General features: G+C 38.4%; 1 protein-coding gene across 4 annotated transcripts; it reads left to right on the plus strand.

Annotated features, from left to right (window-relative positions):
- Nucleotides 1–576: 576 nt before the first annotated feature.
- msrb3 (methionine sulfoxide reductase B3) lies at nucleotides 577–14518 on the plus strand. Of its 4 annotated transcripts, none has more exons than XM_084110927.1 (7): nucleotides 577–713; nucleotides 4128–4270; nucleotides 7894–8002; nucleotides 9037–9114; nucleotides 9250–9278; nucleotides 13374–13471; nucleotides 13564–14518. In XM_084110927.1, the coding sequence occupies exons 2-7, from the start codon at nucleotides 4195–4197 to the stop codon at nucleotides 13735–13737; spliced, it is 564 nt and encodes a 187-aa protein (XP_083967053.1). In that variant the 5' UTR covers nucleotides 577–713; nucleotides 4128–4194; the 3' UTR covers nucleotides 13738–14518. The 4 variants fall into 4 exon arrangements, with proteins under 4 accessions (XP_083967053.1, XP_083967052.1, XP_083967051.1 ...); XM_084110925.1 differs by lacking the exon at nucleotides 4128–4270 and adding an exon at nucleotides 3270–3404 and having other exon boundaries at nucleotides 583–713; XM_084110924.1 differs by having other exon boundaries at nucleotides 601–713; nucleotides 4181–4270.
- The last annotated feature ends 6192 nt before the right edge of the window (nucleotides 14519–20710 follow it).

The raw sequence follows: 20710 nt of genomic DNA on the forward strand, positions 1-20710 counted from the left end.
GGATCCTTGGACTGAAAAAGTTAAGTACAGATGTAATATGTAGACAACAGTACCTAGTACTGAAAATAAATAGCTTCTCTACATTAACCATAGAAGCCTAAATATATTATTTAACATTCAATGGAATAAACATTTTTTTATCACTAAGCCACGTTCATTACATGAAAATTAACAGTAGGATGACTAATAAAGACATCAAACAAATGGGTTTACACTTCCCACACTGATTAAATTATTTGACGCTACTACTTAATATTTAAATAGTATAAACTTTTGATAAATTATTACATAAAGTTGTCCGAATCCACTGATTTAGAGTGAGCTTTTCGCATTTTGCCTAATAGTTAATATTTGTAGTTGGCTGATCTCAGACCTGAAGGAATTTAGGATGTGGACTGAGTAATCATAACAACATGATAATCATGCAAATAATCAAATTAACAATAACCTATATTCTGGCACAGCCTAATGACGTAATTAAGTTACTGAAGCTCACAAACTGCTTCGCGCCGGGTAACTACGCGCGCAAATTACGCATTGCTCATATTTGGAGCTCGTCTGCCCAGAGAGAGGAATTTCCCAGAATGCACTTGTCATTACCTAAGAAGTACACGGTCGTGTCGCTGTTTGACAAATGCGCTTCTCTCACAGCGGCCCCCCTTCATTCTCTAGTCTGCTGTCCTACTCGGTTTTAACGTTGTTTCTGCTGTCTGGTACGTGTAACTACTTACTATCTGTTTTATATTCTGTATTATGCACTTTTAAGTGACTTTAATGCAGGCAACAGGGTTTCTATGACTACGCGTTGAACATGTAACGCAACACCGTTATACTTTACTGTCATTTTAAAATTGACGCAGTTGAAATATATCGCATACGTTGCCTATTCGTTCGTTCCTTCTGCTTATTAGTTTTTTATGCTTACATTTCAACATATAAAATTTATATATATAAAATATAACGTAAATATTCACAGGGAATTTGGTCTTCTGTGAGAGGCATATCAGTTACACTTTGTATACAAAATGTATACTATGTATCCTCCCACACGTGATGTCATTGTAGCGAGGCATTATTACGTAACATTTTATGTAAACCACACCCTTTTAAAAAAGTACAGTGGCACTACTATGATACAATGTAAACACTATGGTATTACCATGACACTCCAATTTCAAGTAGACTATGGTAGTTTTTTGTAAGACCATTCAAAGACTAAAATATTTTATGTCATGTTTATTTAATTGTCGTCTAGTACTAGCACCTATCTAATGAACTTCCAAAAGCCTGACAGGATGATTAGTCATCCGATGGACGTTTAATGTAATAATATAGCCTAGATGGAGTTTGTGAGTCATGAAATTGGCAGGTGCTTCTAGTTTCTCTCTGCATTGATTTTGTAAATGTCCTATTCAATATGTTAAATATCATTCACTGTGTCGGTAAAAAAAAACAAGCTTATTACTACCTCTGTCAATTTGGCTGTTGCCAAACAAAACGCACAGATCATTTGCCAAAAGTTTCACATGCTTGAGATATTCACCAGCATTCACTTTAGACTAATCATTTCGCAATGGCCCTTTCAACCATCAAAACCAGTTTGGTTAAATAGCAGCCATTCATTATACAAATCTGATCTGCTTTTAAAACCGATCTTTTCAGATCTCATCTGTCGCTGTACTACCATATATAGTTATGACTCTTCCCCAAGCATGCTGTATTTATAAACTGCATTGATAACTCAGAGCACTTGATATTTCTGTCTTCAAATGCACTTTTTTTTGCCTGCTAATTTTATAGTTAAATTGATAAGGGCAGTTGATCAATAGTGATTAGAAGCAATTGTCAAAAAGCATGAGTCACTCTCATCAAGTTCCAGTTCGGCTTTACACAAATTAATTAAAATAAGGCTTTTCTTAAGTGTATTGACAAACTGTAGTGGTTCATTAAACAGTACGGCTTTACATACAGTATTAAAATAAATTCATTAATAAAATACACAAGCACTGGATCAGTTGTTAATTTTTAAAGAACTTTCTGGAATGCAAAAGATGTAAACATCAAGCTGTAGACAATCACAGACCTATGGTGTGATTCTGCAGAGCTGCAATCGAGATCTATTTGTAGTCCTCTCTGCAAGTGAGTGCTGGCTATTTTTAAAACGTGGCCTTGCTTGTGTCTGTATCTGTGCATGTGTTAACTTAAAACCACTCCTTCCAGACAGACCAGCCCTGGGTGAAGAGTTACTGAGAGTACCAACAAGTGTCTGAACGCTGTTGCATTTAAAGAATAATCATGTTTGTCTTATTTATTTTAATCGGTGTCCTCTTTTACACAAATTGCTGCATAGAAATAATACAAATAAATTAATTAGAAATGTAATACCAGGCCCTTAAAAGTATTTGTACAATAGAAAAATAAAGATAATAATAATAATAATAACAAATATATAGGCTATATTACATTTTTTGGAGTATCTACAGAGCAGCAATTTAGTAAAAAAGATTATATGCTTTATTTGTATATGTCCCCGAAGGGCAATTGGTTTTACAGCAAGACAGCATACAAAAGGACAATTTACAATACATTAAAAATTTCCGTAAAAGTTAAATTACATTTAAAATTTAAAATTAACACGAAAATAAGTACACACACAACTACAAACAACTACTTCCTTGGGTTTCGTGTATGTACTTTGTGTGTGTACTTATTTTCGTGTTAATTTAAAATTTCAAATGTAATTTAACTTGTATCAAACCAAGTGTTTGCGCACTTTTCAAGTAAATGTCTCACTATTTTTTTTAAATAGTAAAACTAGGCCTAGTAGAAAAAAATTGGTTAGTTCTGAACAAAGCGTTTGGTGTTGGTTATAATGCATAAGAATATTATTCCATTATGTTTTGCTCCACTATAAGAATAAGTTTTAAATGGATAAAGAAATCCATAATAATTGGATATTTCCATAATAATTTGTCATTTATACTCTTCTCTTCCCTATTTGTTGCAGTTAATGAAAAGATCTCTCCCTTTTCCTCACATACCTGCACAACCACTAGATGGACCTCATTCCTTATAAACCGCAGCTTCACCCTCTCGCTCAGCAGCGCTCTGTGGCTTTGCCTGTTATTGCTCCTGTAGTTCAGCTGGAATTTCACACAGTCTTTGGCCTCTTACAGTTTTAGAGCTACATTTTTCATAGGTCTTTATCTATATAGTTACAAGAAGTTTAAAGAAATCTTAAAAAAAACTTCTCGCTCTCTTCCTCAAAGCTTTGCCGTAGGCCAGGATGGCTGCCCGTCTTCTCCGATGCATGGCCCCGTGCGCATCCATGGCCCTGCTCCAATACAGGCGCTCCCGTATATCCGCAGGGCCGCTCCTAACACTGACTCCGCCCACTGCGCTAGGTACTGTTACCATAGGTTCTATAATGTGCGATATGTCTATTAGGCAAGTTTAATTAACTGAGAAACAGACTAGATTGTTTTGCCGTGCATTGTTTTACAGCAAAAGCGTGCTCTGTGTAGTACAGTTGAAAGTAGTGAAGTTGCAGAAGTGGAAATTGAATTGTGAGGTTTAGTTTTATCTTTATGGCTCATAGACACACAACTGACGTGCTACAGCCATAGAAACCGCCGATAAGCTTAAGCCGCCCATAGAAACCGCCGGGCCGTAGCAGCTTTTATATCAGTTTCCTATGCAAAATGGTTCTGCATATCTATATAAATGGCAACAAGAAACTGTTTTAAAGTCATTGGTTAAACATTCTACAAGCCACTGTGAGGTATAATATTAAAAAGCCTTTAGTGAAATTAAAAATCAAAACGTCCCTATTATAATTGAAGCTTTTCAATATTATACCACGGTTAACTCTCATGTAAGTAAATCTGTCACAAGGCTACAAGGTTTCCATTGTGAATATTATCTTCTTTAACTTCTTTATCGTTCCTGTTCACCTCTCTCTCTTTACACAGTGACGTTAATCTTTCCCTGCATGAGAAGCCGTCCCATGATTGGCCGCTCTAATTGTGCATCTCTGTAACTGACATCTGTGTTGACCTATGTTATGTTTTTTTTTTTTTTCTCCTTCCTCTCCCTCCTTGCCTATGTTTGTCTTTATGATTTTTTAGCCTGAGTGGTAGGAGGGTGTTTTAGCAGGCCGCTGTTTCTGTTCTCCCAGCAGCATCGGCAGCAGCCATGTCCGGGTTCAATCTACTGCATCTGGTCAGCCAAGGCCAACCTGTAAAACTCAAGGCCTGCGGGCTCCCCTCAGGTCACCTGGATGCTGTGTGTGTGTGTGTGTGCAGTGTGCTTTGCTTACTTGATGCTTTCATGTGTCTGCACACGCGTGTGAGAGCGTTCGGCAAGGGGTGCGTGTTTGGTTGATGAAAAGGTCACATGTGGAGAAACCAACTTCTGGATTTATCTAAAGGCAGCGTGACGGTGAGCTTTATCTGTGGCTAATGTTTCCTTCACATTGACAGTGTCTGCGTAAATGCATGGAAGTGTATAGATAGTTATTTTGTTTTCATTTCAAAATCGTAAGCTGCCAGACATCAGATTCCCCCTGATGCTTGAGTTGGTTTTTCTACATTGATGACCCCCTTGCCCTGAAATGTCACCTTTTGCTTTGCTCTTTTTCTCTGTTTAGATCTTCAGTTGCTCATGGAATAATGCCTAACTCACTGTTTTACCTTCTTTTAAGCCTGCATGCTTCAACATTTAACTTAATTTCTACTAATGAATGAATTTGTATTTGTATTCTTCATTTTAGGAAGGGTGTGTTCTGAGGGCATTAGTTGTATCTAATTGCATTTTGTAAAATAACCATTGTTGCAGGTTAAAACTTCATAGTTTCATCAAGATTTATCAGTAGATTAATTTTGATTATTGGACGTTTCTGTGTCAAAAAAATAAAATTTGCTTTACCTGATGGAAATAACAGTGCTTGCAAGGTAGCAAAAAAATAATGTTCAAATTTTTTTTAGTCTTTGGTTGTGTATATAGGCTACATAAAAATGCTTTTTCTGAATGATAAGTAACACACGGTTATATGATTGAATAGTTCTAAGGAAGAACAGTTGCGATTCAGTATGCAAATATTATGAAGTCATCACTGTCAGGTACATTTTGAATGATGAATATTCTCTCAGTGTCAGTTAACCCTCTGGTGCTCTTTGGTCATTTTTGATCGAAAAAGTATATGTTTTGGTTTTTTAGAAGTTTATTACTTCATCAAAATGGTACAAAACTTGGTAAAGCTTTTGCCACTTGCTATGTGAACAAAAATGGCCGCATTGGAAATAAATGGGAAACGAATTGCATCTAGTGGAAACATTTGGTACTGCGCCCAAACAAAATTTTACTGAAAGCTAATTTTTCGAGATCTCAACCTCAAATTTGGAACACAACTTGTTTAGATTTATGGTTTTGATTTTCTAGCAGCTTTAGAGTAAAACATGCTTTGGAAAATATAGTTCATATAAACATTTAAAATAGTATTTCTGTGCGTTTTTCATAATAAACTTCTATAACTGTTCACTTTTTTTTTTTTTTCACTTCAGCAATAATCTGCCAAGTGTCTTCTTAAAAAAGAGACCAAACTTAAGTCTGTGCTACAAAACTTTAAAGATTTAGGAAAGTTTAAGTTAGAAATTTCATTTTCAGGTCTATGCTCAAAAAGTGAGGGTTAGCTAAGTAACTACTGCATAAATATAATTTTGCACCATAAAATCCCCTAAAAATATTAAACAAAAAACATAAAACTAAAATATAATACATTCATTTCATTGAAAGAAAAACAATTTAGTCATTTTTGACCGCCATGCAAGTAGCACCAGAGGGTTAAAAAATATTTTTTTAAATTTCTTAGCTTTAAAAAGTAGTACACATAATAAGGCTGGCATTATATACAAGATACATTATATAATTTTGTTATTATTCATTAATTTAATTATTTATTTTTGGGGGTTAGATTAGTTTGTTGGATTTATGCAGATTAATTCTTCTCATGTCAATTAGTTCTTCATTAGCTGTATAGAGACACATTTCAGTGCAGAAACAATGGTAGCGTGTAGGCTTTGCCTACATACTGCTTATGCGTGCAGTCCGAATCAGGCCTGAGTTAAGCATTTAAAACAACACAAAAAACTTACCAGAATGTTTGAGGAATCAATACAGCGCTGCCTTGCAAGCACTATCAAAAAGTTTGAAAGCGATGAGTTGAGAATAGCTACGAAAAAGCGTGAAGAATGTCTGGGGGAAGACGTGATATGTTTGTTTTGAAGCAAAAGGCCTGTGCTAAAAACAAATCTTGCTTCCAATTAGGAAATAACTTTCACTTGAGGTTATAGCAGAGGGATGTTGGAACAACGTGCTGATTTGTAGCGTGACCTCTCGGTGCACCAAAACTAAATCATTTGCAGGGGGTGACACCGACCGAATTCCTGAATTTCTTTAAATGCCTCCTTAGAGGCTTTTCTAGACAAACCAAGAAATAAAACACTTTTTTCCCCTTTTCCCCCTCCCTCTCTCTCACAGTATAAATAGTGTTCGAGTCCTCCATACACAAAAAACTAGGAATTCTCTCTCTCTGTCTCACTAATAGGATCCAGAAGACCACTCTCACAGAGTCGAGAGGAATACAGGAGAGTCCTGCAGGGAGGCGACCCCCTCCTTTTTGCGCTCTCCTCCCCTCTTCCCCATGTTTGTCAGAAGTAACTTTGTACTCGCTGGACAGAGCAGGGCCCATCAATGGAGCCCATTCACCAGAGGGACCTTTAAAGACCCCATTATTTCCTCCATTCACATGGTTTCAATCTTGTCGAGAGGAATTCTCCACATAGTCTAAATGAAGGGACACAAGCCGTAAAACTGGCCGAACAATACAGGAGCAGGACAGACCCCACAGGAACACGAGTGAAAAAATTGTTATTAGCTGGAAAAAAGGTGGAAAGGAGGGAGAAAGCACTCTGTAATGGGAAATTGCAGTAGAATTGTATGTAATTTAAAACTGCTGCGTGTCCTGGTGAATAAATGGCGTGCAGATGGACATCTGGCCCCCTTTAAAAACATGGCTACAGCGCTTGTCTTCTTCTGAGGACCGTACGGTTGCCAGAATTGATATTTCGGGCTGCAAGATATCTGATTTTTTTCTCCAGGCTGATGTTTTAAAGTTTATATTCAATGGAAGTTGTATCACTGTTTGATCAATTAGAGCTGGGGTGTCAAACTCAGTTTCTGGAGGTCCACCGTCAAGCAGAGTTTAGCTTCAACCCTAATCAAACACACCTGAACCAGCTAATCAAGGTCTTCAGGATTACTAGAAACTTCCAGGCAGGTGTTCTGGAGTGGGTTGGAGCTAAACTCTGCAGGACAGTGGCCCTCCAGGAGTGGAGTTTGACGTGAGTTAGACTAGAGTTTGAAAGTCCATCTGATGACATTTATTCACTCCTCGGGTTGACCTCTAGAGGTCAGCATTGTTGTAAGCCTCGAGATCGCCGCCTTCTGTTTGAACAGCCAGCATGAGCACTCATCTAGAATGTCATAACTCACTGCGTATGTTATGCAGGGAAAATCAAATTTGCCTTGGCGTAATACTTTGGCTGTAGCACTTCACTGACGGAACGTTTGGATTGTGTGTCTGTCACTGACATTGTGATTTTTCCAGAGTCAAGTCAGGAATTGAAGTAGTCATCCTTTGTTATCGGCCAACCCAAATAACTTGCAACCAAAGTGAACAGACAAGAGTGCTGACTCCTGTTTGGAAGAAGTCACATAGGAACCTAGATTAGAGTGATAGTTGTTTTGTTTTTAATAAAACTTATGGTTTAGCACTTTGACATTTTATTTTGGCGAACACTTATGTCTGTCTCACCTCACTTGTCTCTCCTGTAGGAACGTGCCGGAGTAAGAAGACATGGCCCAAAACGTTCCCCGAGGAGGAGCTGAGGAAGCGATTGACCCCCATGCAGTACCATGTTACTCAGGAGAAGGGCACAGAGAGGTGGGTGACCAACCCCAACTAAAAATCGCCTTAAAATACACTTTTAGACTGAATTAGTTTGTCATTAACTTAAAATCCCCTTGCGGTCAATAATTTCATTGATTCGCCCAATATATTGCCGTATGTACACGATTTTTCCTGTGCCTTCTTAAAGGTGTTTTTGTACTTTGCCGTACTTTGACGGGATTGGTTATTTGTTTGTGATGGTCGGAATTGGGAACGGTTTCAAACTGCGTTTTTGAGTCACTGTCTTTGGTACACTGATGTTTTAAGGAGAAAATACTCAGCAATGGTGCTGACTGGTGAATTTGGACATGGTTTGTCTCAAAGCATATTAAAACACCACATAGACATATTAACAGCATTACAATTTTGATTTTCACCATAGGGGTCTTTAAATACTTAAAAAAGTGGAAAATATTAAAGAACAAGTGGGTGTGTCCAAACAGTTGCAAAAAGGAAAATTGGATTTGTCTTTCCCTTGAATTTACCTCTTTTTCTACTTAAAGCACTTTGTTGTAGTTGATCATGGCAGTAAAACATCAATGCACTGAATGTTCTTTGTACAGATTTCTTTATGATTGGCTGATAAAAACGTATGGCACTTTCTCTCCTGAACAACCCAAGGCCATGAGATAGATGTTGAGTATAAGGAGGATGTAGCGCCGAAGAGAAAACACGGACACTTCCCCTCTTTCCCTTCATCCCTCAGTGGTAAAACACACGTGGGGAAAGTATTTATCGGCCCATTGGCAGTAGGAATGTGAAAAATGCCTGTGAAAGGAAAGCAAGGAAGGATCCTGAAAGATGCATTCTGAGGCCTGTTGCTCTGTTCATCCACAAATCCTCCTCAACTTATCTAGATTAGAAACGCTCAGTCAATTGGCATATTTACAGGTCTTTTGCATAAACAAACACAGAGCATGGGAAATCGAAATGAACTTTGAAACAAGCAGGTGTGAGCAATGTAATTTATCATTTATTGTAGATCATGTAAAGGTATGAAGTCACCGTTTGTGTTTTGTCATCCTTAGTGCTTTCACAGGAACATATGTCGATAATAAAGAGGAAGGAACCTACCACTGTGTCGTTTGCGGTGCTCCTCTTTTCACGTGAGTGTAATATATGACCCATGATCCATAATGACCCATCTTTAACATGCCCACCTTATATAATCTGTTTTGCCATTAGAAATCAAAAGGGTTATTTGTGGCTATTTTGTTATTGACGCTTTACTGTCCTTGCAGGTCTGATAAGAAGTTTGACTCCGGATCAGGTATGGTTCTTAAGGCTTATTGCTCCTAATTCTTCTCTTGTCCGTCTCACTAATGGAGAGTTTGACCTTTATGGTTGATTGCAAGGACGAATGTGAATCCAGTCTGCTGCCTAATAGGCTGTAGCTGTGGGGCATGAAACCTCACATGCTCCTTTATATATGAGTTACAGCACCTACAGGAAACAACACCATGACTTAAAGATCTTACAAAATATCCAAAATATTTTAATGAATGCGTCTGTTCCCTATGGGATTAATGATACTGACTGTAAACATTCAGCCACTGTCATCCATAATCTTTTAGAATTCTATAGTTCTTCTTAATCAAACATTTTCAATCCATCTTCCTTCACAATTAGAGAACAACTCTTGAATTAATTTAATTCTCCCAGGGAAAAAGTATACAGAGGTTTTGTTTTTCTTTTTATTAATGCTGTTAATGGATTACAAAAATGACAAATGATCTCAATTAATTCATTAAAACATAATATTTGTTGAGAAAAGTCAAATGAAGATTATGATAAAGATGTGACATTGGCTGACGACAACTTTGACTAGACATGACAAAAGGTTGTTTTGCATTGCTTTCTGCATCTTTCACCATGAATGTTGCATTTTCAACAGTTAAACTTTAAAAAATGCATCTGTTGTTCGTTTTGCCTGGCTAATAATAAACTGTTTAATAATCACTTTGATTTTAATGCAGCTGTGCAAATAAGCACAAAATAAATGCAGATCAGTTGTTATGAATTTCATCATATGGTGGTTTCCTGGAAGTGCTCATGGCATATACTTTCTGTTATGAGTTTAAGATGTGTATTAAATGTTTTCTGTTTTAAGCTTTAAAAGACTCTCATCAGCTCTGACTAAATGAATGTTGAGTTGACGCTGAGTGTATACAGTACAATGCCATTATAAAGTATCTCAGCAACGGTTTGTTGATCCCTTACAGATCTGAGCTCCAAATCACATACTTCTGCAACATTACACATGCTATTTTAATTCGCTCTCCGAACAAAGCATATGTGTATGCACAAATTCTCTACAGAAAACAGGCCGAAATGAGAAACATCTGGGCCCCGCGTTGAAAAATCGGATTTTCTCTCGAGTTGAATCTTTTCTGTCTTCGACGTGGAGATGGGAGCCAAACGCTGCAACGCTGCAGCCTAGACTCGTATAGACTCAATTTCCTGTTTTGTTAGAGCGCCTCTACACTGCTCCATTCACTGGGCTGCTCGCCCTGGCGATAAAGCTCCATTAGATCAGCTCTGCGACGATCCGCCGGGATTCTCCTGGTCTGAGTCATAGGATTCCTATATTCCCTCTAGAGCTTCCTGTGTCTGAGTGGAATTTCGTGGCTTTGTAGTTGTGGCCAAGCATCTCCTCCCTAAGAGGGAGGAGAGAGAGGGGGGTCCGTATAGAGTGCGATTGAGGGGTTATGGAGGGAAAGTATAGAATGAGCGGGTGGACGTTCGACTGACTTCTGTTTCTCAACACCCGTAATATCACAGCAGTGGGCCTGACCCACAGATAGTGTTACCAAGAGGTGCTTGCTTGGTAATAATTGGGATTGCAAGCTAGAATAAATGGTATGAATGAAGCCATGAATCAAGCCAAATCTCCCACAGTGGCCCTCAAACAATTCTTTCCATGTATTTGCGGGTCCTTAAGTCTTAAATTAACTTCTTGAAGGTCTTAAATAGCATTAAATCTTTGGAGTTATTAAATGTGGGGACAGAAAGTGAAATGTCTTATTTAGGTCTTTTTAAAATTGTATTATATTTGTATTATACACTCATGATTTACTATTCAGTGCAGATTATTTGCGTTGTACTCTACTGTTCCAAAGTTTGGAGTCGTAAGATTATTATCAATGTTAAGAAATGTTGTGCTGTGATGCAGTGTTTTTCAGGATTTTTGGATGAATAGAAAGTGCAAAGGACATTTTGATCAATTTAATGTGTCCTTGCTTATTAAAAGAATTAATTTCTTTAAAAAAAAAAAAAATCTTACTGACCCCAAACTTTTGATTGGTAGTGTAATTTAATTATTCTTTAAATATTGTGCATTTATGTAAGGATGGATGTAGTGTTTAAACTTTTAAAAAAGTCAATATTTTAATTATGGTGTTGCAGAAATTGCGCACTTCATCTCTGATGTTTTGACAAATAATTGGATATGGTATACTCCACAGTGCCAGTAGTCTTTTACTGCTCATTCATTTTGCTTTGCAGTGTTTAACTTAATGTGTACCCCCTCTACCAGTAATCAGGAGGTAGTACTTTAAAGATTGTATGGGGTTTTTGTCAAAAACCTAAACAAATATGCCAGCAGAGGCTGTGTAGTAGTAAGCTCCCAAGGTTCTTCTCCTCCAGACGTTCCACCTTCCCAGAGAGCCATGAGCAGGACCACCCATGAGCCAGAGCAGCCATTCTTTCCATTTTACACCCGTTACTGGGTAGAAATTTTCCAGATAAAAGAAACAGGATTGTGAGAGAGCCGTAACTCTGCCGATAACTCTGACCATTTTCATTGAGGTTTGTTTCACTTCCTGATCTTCTAAAATGCCGTTCAACCATTCAGTAGGCTAGATGGAAGATCCCTGGTTTTGTCAGAAACCAGACACCCAAGAATCGTGGTGGTGAATTTTGCATCAGCAAACCCAAAACTTATTTTGCTGTCATTCAGTGGAAGTTTCTTTTCTAACAAAAGGACGAAGCTTTTCCTAAATTTTCCATTATTCTTTTCAAAATAATCATAACAAACTTGCTACTGCTTTACACCTGAACAAAATTAATACCCGTGTTTCCACTGTCGGGTCAAAAGCGAGCGTGCTGGTGCGTCCCAGGGCCAGTCTCGTTTTCACTGTCACTTCCGGGGCTTGATCGGGCCTCATTGGTGCTTTCTCGGGGCCAGTGGCCGGGTGTTTTTTTGAACAAATACCATGGTCCAAAGCGGGCCAACTAGGGGAGTTGAGGAGTGCTCATGAACAAAGGCGGAGTTTACCTAAGTCAGGAGACAGTCAACACCGCTGCTCATTTGTGACCCTGGACCACAAAACCAGTCACATGGGTCAAATTTTTAAATTGAGATTTATACATCACATGAATAAATAAGCTTTCCATTGATGTATGGTTTGTTAGGATATGACAATATTTGGCTGAGATACAACTATTTGAAAATCTGGAATCTGAGGGTGCAAAAAAATCGAAACATTGAGAAAATCACCTTTAAAGTTGTCCATTTTTGTTAACGATTGTGCTGCATTCACTCACAGAAATATATATTTACGGTAGGAAATATACAAAATATCTTCATGGAACATGATCTTTACTTAATATCCTAATGATTTTTGGCATAAAAGAAAAGTCGATAATTTTGACCCATACAATGTGTTGTTGGCTATAGCCACAAATATCCCGTGCGACTTATGACTGGTTTTGTGATCCAGGGTCACATTTCACATGTTTTCATTTCAGGCTACCTGCTAACTTCAACATTTAAGACATTTTAAACAATTTTCAGCTCAAAACTCACTTTCAGACACCAGCAAGTGTTTGAAGTAACTTCACGCAATATGTCTTATTAAAGGGATAGTTCACTCAAAAATAAAAATTCTGTCATCATTTACTCGCCCTCATGTTGTTCCAAACCTGTATGAGTTTCTTTCTTCTGCTGAACACAAAAGAAGATATTTTGAAAAATATGGGTAACAAAACAGTTGATGGGCCATAGTATGGAAAAAAAATACTATGGAAGTCAATGGCTACCATCAACTCTTTGGTTACCGGCATTCTTCAAAATATCATCTTTTGTGCTCAGCAGAAGAAAGAAATTCATACAGGTTTGGAACAATTTTTCACTTTTGTGTGAACTATAAGGATACTGATTATAGTGCATTGTTGCAAAAGTAGTGAAAAACAGGGAAATGTGAGAATTTCACCCAGAATGAGCTTCAACATCAAGGCAGGCCAGGAAGAGGACAAAACACAAAAGTTGCACAGCACGAGAAGGAAACACACATCAGAATGGAAGGTTTATAGGCTTGTGGATCCCATGAAGATTCACTGAACCCTCAATGTTGTACTTTTTCAGGATGGCCGTCCTTTTTTGATTTGATCAATAAGGACACTATAAAATTAACGGATGACTTTTCCTACGGGATGCACCGAGTGGAGACAACCTGCAGTCAGGTACAAAACCAGATTAATGTTTTAAAAAAATGACACTGCTAGGAAAGCACCTTGTTGATATTATTTTTATTTTTTTATTTTTCTCTTTGTAGTGTGGTGCTCACCTGGGCCACCTCTTTGATGATGGACCTCGACCAACAAAGAAACGCTACTGCATAAACTCCGCCTCCCTCAATTTCCAGTCGAAAAACAGTGCCTCTAAGGGGGTGGAAGCATCTGGGGGAGCAGGTCAATCTCCATCTTCTAGTAAGAGTGAAGAACTTTAATAGGACTTGAAACAGATCAAACAGATGTCACGCTACTCCAAATTCACACCCGTACTATAAATTCCAAATCAAGTGCACCGTGCAACATTCGTCTGAATGATCGGTCATTCAAGATCACAATATGCAACAATATCAGTGTCCAGATAACAGAATTAGAATGGCCTTATGTTTGCACCTCAACTTCTTCACTTGAATTGAGTCATCTGAAGAGCTCACATCGCTTCCAAGAACATACAGGTACATTGGGTACAAAGGTCTGAGACCACATTGGAAACCTTGGATTTTCTCATATTCATGGTGATTTTTCAGTTCAGATTTTAACTTAAATTGTTATTCTGATAATATAATTTGTAATGGAAAAATGCATTTTCAGTAGTGGTCTCTGACTTTTTGGACCCCATTGTATATTCAATATCCAATGATTGGAAACAAATTATAAATGTATACTTTCACAGAGTGCTGTGTTGTTTTTGAAGTGACATGTGTTACAGGGAGGTCAAGAAGTTTGAGGAAAATGCTATGCAAGTGCTCCTGTGAGCAGTAAAATAAGCACCGAGTGGAGAACAAAGCATTCTTTGAAATAAAATGGAACAGTTGACAAATGTTTAGTCTGAACACAAATGTAGCCTGACTTTTAAGGGTGCTTTTTTTGGTCTCCCTGCTTGCAGTGCCTATTTTTGTCCTGAGTTGTTTTGATTTTTTTCTCCTGTGATATTGATTCACTTTAATTTGACAGAATTTAATTCATATTGACGTGTGATTAAAGAGATATTAAGAATAATATGTTGTTGTGAATTTTGTTCACATATGTAAGGAACACTATTTTGAAGAACATGTTTCTCAGTCAAAGCAATCATGTGACTTCTGAATATGTTAATATAGCACACTAATTGTTTGTAAGGTGGCTTGTTTTTGTCCTTGACAACCTGACTGGTCACTGTATGTTATGATTGTATGGAAAAGAGCTGCTCAGAAAATCGACTAAAGTTTCCTGAGGATTACTCACATGAGGGTGAGTAAATGTTAATGTTGGAATAAATAGTTTTTGTTCTGACAAAAATAACATTTTGGCTATTTTACATTTGCATATAAAGCATAATAACTATTCTACCATCTTTTTGCTCATCTTAACCACAACTTTGTTGCAGCAGATCGCCACATTGGAGGAAATCCAGACACCCTCTTTGTCCTCTTTGGGTTGACTAGGCGGTGGTGTGCTTGGTGAGATGCTGGAAGTCCTCCAAACCTGAAGAGGTGACGTCAACCTCGCCATCCTCTTTGGAGTGCTGTTGTTTAGAGAACAGAGTGGTTGGCCTTACTCTTAGAGTGTGGGAAAAATCGTCCAACGGGCCTGTCGCTGAGAGCGTTTATGTTACCGATGCAATAAAGAATATTTACAAGTCAGGTGTGTTTAGACTGAGGAACGCTGGTAGGGGGGCTTTCGACAGAGGATGGAGGTTTTGGGGGGGGCCTGGCAGCTGGAGTGTTTCAAACCAGCTTTCAACCCCATATCGTCTCCCACCCGGAAGTCAAACAATTTTGTCATTTATAGAGCAAAAATTAACAAGCGAGGCACTCTCGGTAGGTAGCATGACTACTCAAACTGTTACAAGCCTTTCTTTTGTAGCTGGAATTCCAAAACATCCCATTGAAATAAGTCACGTCTTGTCTATGGCCCAGACATTAACGCTTCAATCACTGAATGTAGGTAAACCTCATCCGTAAGTCTGTTTTCACATTCAGACTGTCCGCCTAAAGTGTCACACTGAGCAAGTCACACTATATCTTGTCCCACTGGCCCCATTAGTCTGCTCTATAAAAGCAATAAACCAAACAAAAGATCCCCTGGCAGCAGCCGTACAACCCAAACACAGTCCATGATCCACAAAGTCATCCAACACGTAAACACCTTCCTCAAATCCTGGAACAAACACTACACTCTCCATATAGACTGAACACACTGGTTTCTTTGGGTATGTATATGTGCAAGCACCCTTTCCTGCTTCGTGGCCTGCCATTAACTGTAGCTCTGTGCTGACTTTGAGGGATTACAGGGGCTTGGTTCACCCGAAAATGTTTGCTTGTTTAAGGCCGCAGCTTTGCTGCAAGCGCAGGAAACCTTGAATTTAACAGGGTTAATGAATTATTAGTGTTCGTTTTCTCCTTACTTCCTTACTTCAATCATGTGGAGGACTCAAAAATGTATTTGATAATTAATCAGACCCATTTACCAATCATACATTCAGGCTCTTAAACCAGCGTAGTCACTTTCATATTCAAAGAGTATGGAACATTTGTGCAAACCAAACTGAAATTAGGTGCTTGGAAAGGAGTGGAAGTGGTTTCTGTTTAGCTTTCCAAGCGCAGGTGCAATCTTCTGGTCTGTGTAAAGAAGCTCTATATCCACACAAATCCAACATTGACCAAGTTCCCTCTCATATATGTGGCGCTTTTCCATGCAATTATGGGGACTGAAGCTTTTACGCTTCAAACGTACCATAAAAGTATTATAAACATCCATATTCCAAGTCTATGCTTTTTGAACATAGAAATCTTTCATCCCGATTAATTGCAGCCTGGACCATCTTCAGAATTTCTCTTATTTGTGTTCAACAGAAGTAGGTCATATGGGTTTGAAACAATATGAAGGAGATTCAATGATGACATAATTTTCATTTTTGATTGAACTATCTCTTTAGGTATAGCATCAATTCAATGCATATGTTTACTCTTTGAAATGACTCTACTTTTTCTATAGTTAGACACACCTCAAGGACCAGAAGTGAAATAGGATAAGTCTTTGGAGGCCCTTTCCAACTTATCATGGAGTCCTGAAAAGCCTTCCTGATTATCCTAAAATAATTGCTTCATCCCAAGCTCAAACAGACTTGTTAAAGTTAGACTCACCTTTCCCCTGCATTCGGGATGCTTCGCATGTCATAATCTGGTCAATTGCAGAAGCCAAGAAGAAAGGGAGGACAAATCACTAAAGTAAGTGTAAAAAAAAAGAATTTGTGGAATAGTGTAGCTCTGCCAGCTCTATCAGGCATTCGTCTGATGGATGTGTTGTGACTCCTTTCCTGGAGAAAAGTCAATGATCTCATTTCAGCTCTGTTAACTTCTGCCAAGTATTTGCTTTTTTCAATGAGCAGTGTGGGGGCAGAGGGACAGAGTCTGCCTGTGGCCTCGCTCCAAATGATGCAATTTGACAGAAACCACATGAAGGGCCGAGGGTATGCAGTATGGCCAGGGTCTTGGAGCATGAAGGCAACACTCAGCCTCTACCAGGCCTCGCTTGTACCAAGTGATTGGTTCCAAATGCACTCGGCTGTATTTTACCCGAGGTTGTACCAATAACAAAAATAATCATTAGGTCAGAAAAGACAAGACCTTTGGCTCCGAGCCAAAAACACTCAAACTGGCACTCGTTTCGATACTAAACTACATGAAACCACTGGTTTATCTTTTAAGGTAACCCCAGTTGTTTGAGAAAGTTGTGCAGAATGTCTTTCCCCCTACTGTCGTCTTGCACTACTTTTTCTGAACTGGAGTTGGGCGTCTACAAGTGAGACATCACAGCTTTGGAATGCCACCAGGCGATCACCACACCACCTCTCCGGCATGCCGAACATAAATAAACCCTAGGATTTAGCCGCTTTGTTATTCCTAGCATTACTATCAGGAAGTGTCCAGCGGTGATCTATGCTCTTCAAATAGTTAATTTGCAGCCTCGGTAAGACATTCTTTTCCCAGGACGGGGAATTAAAAAGCAGCTCTGTGTTTTGAAGTTGGTCAAGGGGATGAGGCTCTCCATGACCCCTGTGTTTGGTTTAGGAGTATGTGCTGTTATTGGGGACGTGTGAGTCCGTCTGCAGCTGGTGTATGGGAATGAGGAGTCCGCATCTCTCGAGCAGGGAAAACGTAATTTCTGTCCGTGTTTGTTTTGAATCTGCCAGGTTGTTTTGACTGCTTAAGTTTGCATCTTGAGCACACATCCTGATGAACCCAGTGAATGTGTCCTGTGCGTGACCCCACAGCTGTCCCGAAGGCTGAGCGGATGCTTTGGGAGAGCTTTAATAGGTGATGAATGCAGAAGCGTAACTTTTGTGGACAAGCGGGATTGGGCTCGCCGTTGTAAAGAGAAAGTTTATGCATAGAGACGGAGCTGATTATGGAGTGTTGGAGAGCGAGCAAAGCAGATTTTAAAATGAAACTGATGTCTCCCTTTTAGAGTTCCCTTTGGGATAAACAGTGGGTGCCATATTGACACCGTAAAATGTGGTGAAAGGTCATTTATTCTTTAAGTAGAGGATGTATGGAACATGTTAGCCATGTGATTAATTAATAGGTAGAGGTGTGTGTTTGTGAGAAAGGAAGTTCAGAATGGCATCCGAAGGTTCTGGGATCAATTATGCCTTGGAGAAAGCGGAGTGAAATTGTGGCCTCTTGTTTCGTTGCAGACTTCTGCGGTTCATACTGTTGAGCGAAAAATTTGCTTTTATAAAAGTGTTTTCAAGGGCTGACACCATAAAACTGACAGAGGGCATTTGTGTCTTTGTAGTTTCAGCCTGTGCAGAACTTGCATCTGGAGGAAAAGACAAGATTAAGGTTCTTAGCTGGCCCCTTCTCTCCCAAAGCCCATGGGAGGAAAAGCAGGATCTCTGAGCCCAGAGTTAAATATAGAATGGTTACAAAGCACTCATGATTTGCATACCTGAGAATAAAATGGTCCTGTTCTGGAACAACTTAGCCAAACTGTGGAGGAAGCCATGGGAATTTCCCTCCGCTCTGCAGCCCAGAAATGTGGAAAATCTTCTGGAGAATTGAGCTGCTCAGAACAACTGCTCTTTGAGTTAAACTCTGAATTGAAAATGTAAATCCATGCCTTCAACCAAACAACTTCATTCACCGTTTCCCATAGAAAGAATCAGACTAGTTCCTTTATGAGAAAAAAAAAAACAGTCAAGCAGAATGACGTACTGATTTCCATGCACAAAGATGCAATTCTTCTTTAGATGCTAGGTTGAGATGACCGTGATCGTTTTAAGATCATACTCCTGTGTTTTGGTTTACATCCATGAAATTGCAAACAAAACACTTTTTGTTAGCTTTGTTAACCTGTTTTACTGAATATCAGCTATGATTTGGGTGCTGGCTCTTACGTTTTCCATCTACGCCAACTTTTATACATGTCATCGAAAAACTGATGCATGTTTAAATGAACCAAATACTTTTTTAAATATATAAACATGTTTATAAGTAATGATTATGACATGGCATATTTAATCTAAACTAAAACAGAAAACTGTGTAAAATTGAACACAGGTCCTGACATGCATACCACATGACATGTGGTTGCTAAGGCGCACAAAGAAAACACTTATCAGCTCACAAAAAAACATTTTTTCTCATTCAAGCTTTTTACTCACTCTTTTTTCTTTCCTCTCTAAAGCAAGTAAACTTGCCTCTGGCTCCCTGGGCGGCAGGGAGCATTGAGCGAACGCCAGATCTTTAGGATGTCACCGCTGCTCAGTTGCTTCCACTTAGCCTTCCAGACTTTCCCCTGGCTTCTTTTCAAAACAAATCTTGGAGCAGGCCCACAGAAAGTGCATTCTTTCAGGGTCCCTGCGAGCAGTGCTCACGCGCTCCGCTGCTGCCAGAGGTCGCCTAGCCCTAGACAGACACACTGAGACGTCATTCAGTTACACAATCCAAATCAGAAAGTCCAAATATATATAGGTACATATTGTGCATATTTACATTTGCATAATTGTATCGATTGCCTACTATGTAGCGAAACTTTGAAACTTTGTATTGTGAAGTATGTTAGTGTTCTTCTGATGGTAGTGAAAATGTCCTCAAATACCATTGACAAACTACTGAGTGTTCATGTTTGTTCTTATTGAGGTACAACATATTGAGAGCTCAAATTAGAAATCCAATTGCAAAAGACCAACTTCTTGTCACTTTCCGCCACTTAAGCAAATGAGTCAAACTGACTTTGCTTTAATCTGCTGTTCTCCTTTTGGCCTTGGCAGGTGTTTAACAGCAATCCAATGTTGTTTTACTTCCTATGTTTGCTTAGGCTAATGGTGAATGGGCTTTTGGCAAATTCTTCAGGTTTCCTATTTGAGTAGTGAGATTAGGCAGCTGTTAGCATTTGGTCCAATCAACAAACCTTTTCTCTGTCAATATGTAAACATAAACCAAGAATCCCAATCTATGTTCAGATTGTACACCAAATTGTACACCATTTTTAGATTATATTTGGGTTTCTTCAAAATAATCATTTTATTAGCAGTGGTGCTATTGATATTAATGTTCAGGTGAGACGTAATTGAGAATTCCCCAGTGTGATGATTTTTATCATTATTATTATTATTACTCACACTTGCATAGCTCAGGATCCTTCTCTATTGTCTCATTTGAGTATACATTTGTTGCAAATGTTTCTCACTATGTTTATTACTAATCAGCAATTAAGCAATCTAATCTCATTTTAATGGGTTTCTCAATTATGTCTCATTTGAGTATTGACTTTGTTTCCCCTAAAATTCCTTAAAAATGAAACATTTTTGTATTAGTAAGTATTCAACTGTAAAACTGTGAATGGACTTGAATGGACAGTTTGAGACATTGTTTTTGTATGTGAGAGAACTTCTCAGAAATCTTAAGCAAATTTCAACATCTGCTCTTATTTTATTCTCAATTCTTTCTTTGAGAAACGATGTTAATAGAGATATTAAAGAGATCTCTTATATATAATATATATTTTTATTCTTTACTACAGGAATTTGCTTATTTGTGAATTGTGAGTTGTAATATTGATGTGTGTATTGTTGTTATGTCATTTTTTTCTCTTCTTTACATCAATTCAACATAAATTATGGACATATTTTAAGTATCTTTTTTCATTTTCCCATTTCATTTCTATTAATCAGCACGAATAGCAAGAACTTTCTCTGAATTGGTC

Source organism: Abramis brama, assembly GCF_963993115.1.
Source record: "Abramis brama genome assembly, chromosome: 4".
NCBI classification, from domain to species: Eukaryota; Metazoa; Chordata; class Actinopteri; order Cypriniformes; family Leuciscidae; genus Abramis; species Abramis brama.